This window comes from Mandrillus leucophaeus, unplaced genomic scaffold, assembly GCF_000951045.1.
Source record: "Mandrillus leucophaeus isolate KB7577 unplaced genomic scaffold, Mleu.le_1.0 Scaffold653, whole genome shotgun sequence".
NCBI classification, from domain to species: domain Eukaryota; kingdom Metazoa; phylum Chordata; class Mammalia; order Primates; family Cercopithecidae; genus Mandrillus; species Mandrillus leucophaeus.
In genome coordinates, this window is record NW_012107064.1 from 239,041 (window position 1) to 239,670 (window position 630).

The 630-nt window shown below is 46.0% G+C and overlaps 1 protein-coding gene across 1 annotated transcript in view; it reads left to right on the forward strand.

Moving 5' to 3' along the window:
* Positions 1–297, forward strand: part of LOC105554668 (olfactory receptor 1D5-like) — a 13,844-nt gene extending 13,547 nt beyond the window's left edge. Inside the window, exon 2 of the mRNA XM_012001223.1 lies at positions 6–297. Coding sequence (XP_011856613.1) covers positions 6–297 — 292 coding nt within the window. The remainder of the gene's footprint in view (positions 1–5) is intronic.
* Positions 298–630: the final 333 nt, after the last annotated feature.

Genomic DNA, 630 nt, shown 5'->3' on the forward strand with positions numbered 1-630 from the left:
ACCACATCCTATGTACGTATTGTCAGAACCATCCTTCAGATACCCTCAGCCTCTAAGAAATACAAAACCTTCTCTACCTGTGCCTCACATTTGGGTGTGGTCTCCCTCTTTTATGGGACACTTGCTATGGTATACCTGCAGCCGCTCCACACCTATTCCATGAAGGACTCAGTAGCCACAGTGATGTATGCTGTGGTGACGCCTATGATGAACCCTTTCATCTACAGCCTGAGGAACAAAGACATGCATGGGGCTCTGGGAAGACTCCTAGGGAGACCCTTTCAGAGGCTTAAATGAAGGTAATTTTGGAAAGGGGATCGAAGTGGAGACCGGAAATCTCCTTCACCCACGTAAGGCATTATGCTGTGGGATATGCAACAGTCATTAGGGTACAGCTGCAGCTCAGAATGAGCATATCTGCCTGTAGTGAAGAAAAGACATAATGTGTATCCCAGTGCCTCCAAGACCTCACCAGCCTTGGCAATAAATAATCTGTCATGCTAACACTACTACCAGGATTTTACAGAGTCAAATATTTAAACGCGCTTGATTATAGGCCCACAGTTCTAGGCTTATCTATATATACCCAGTTATAGCCTCGGGCAGTCTCTCATGTTCTCTAGCACCCAT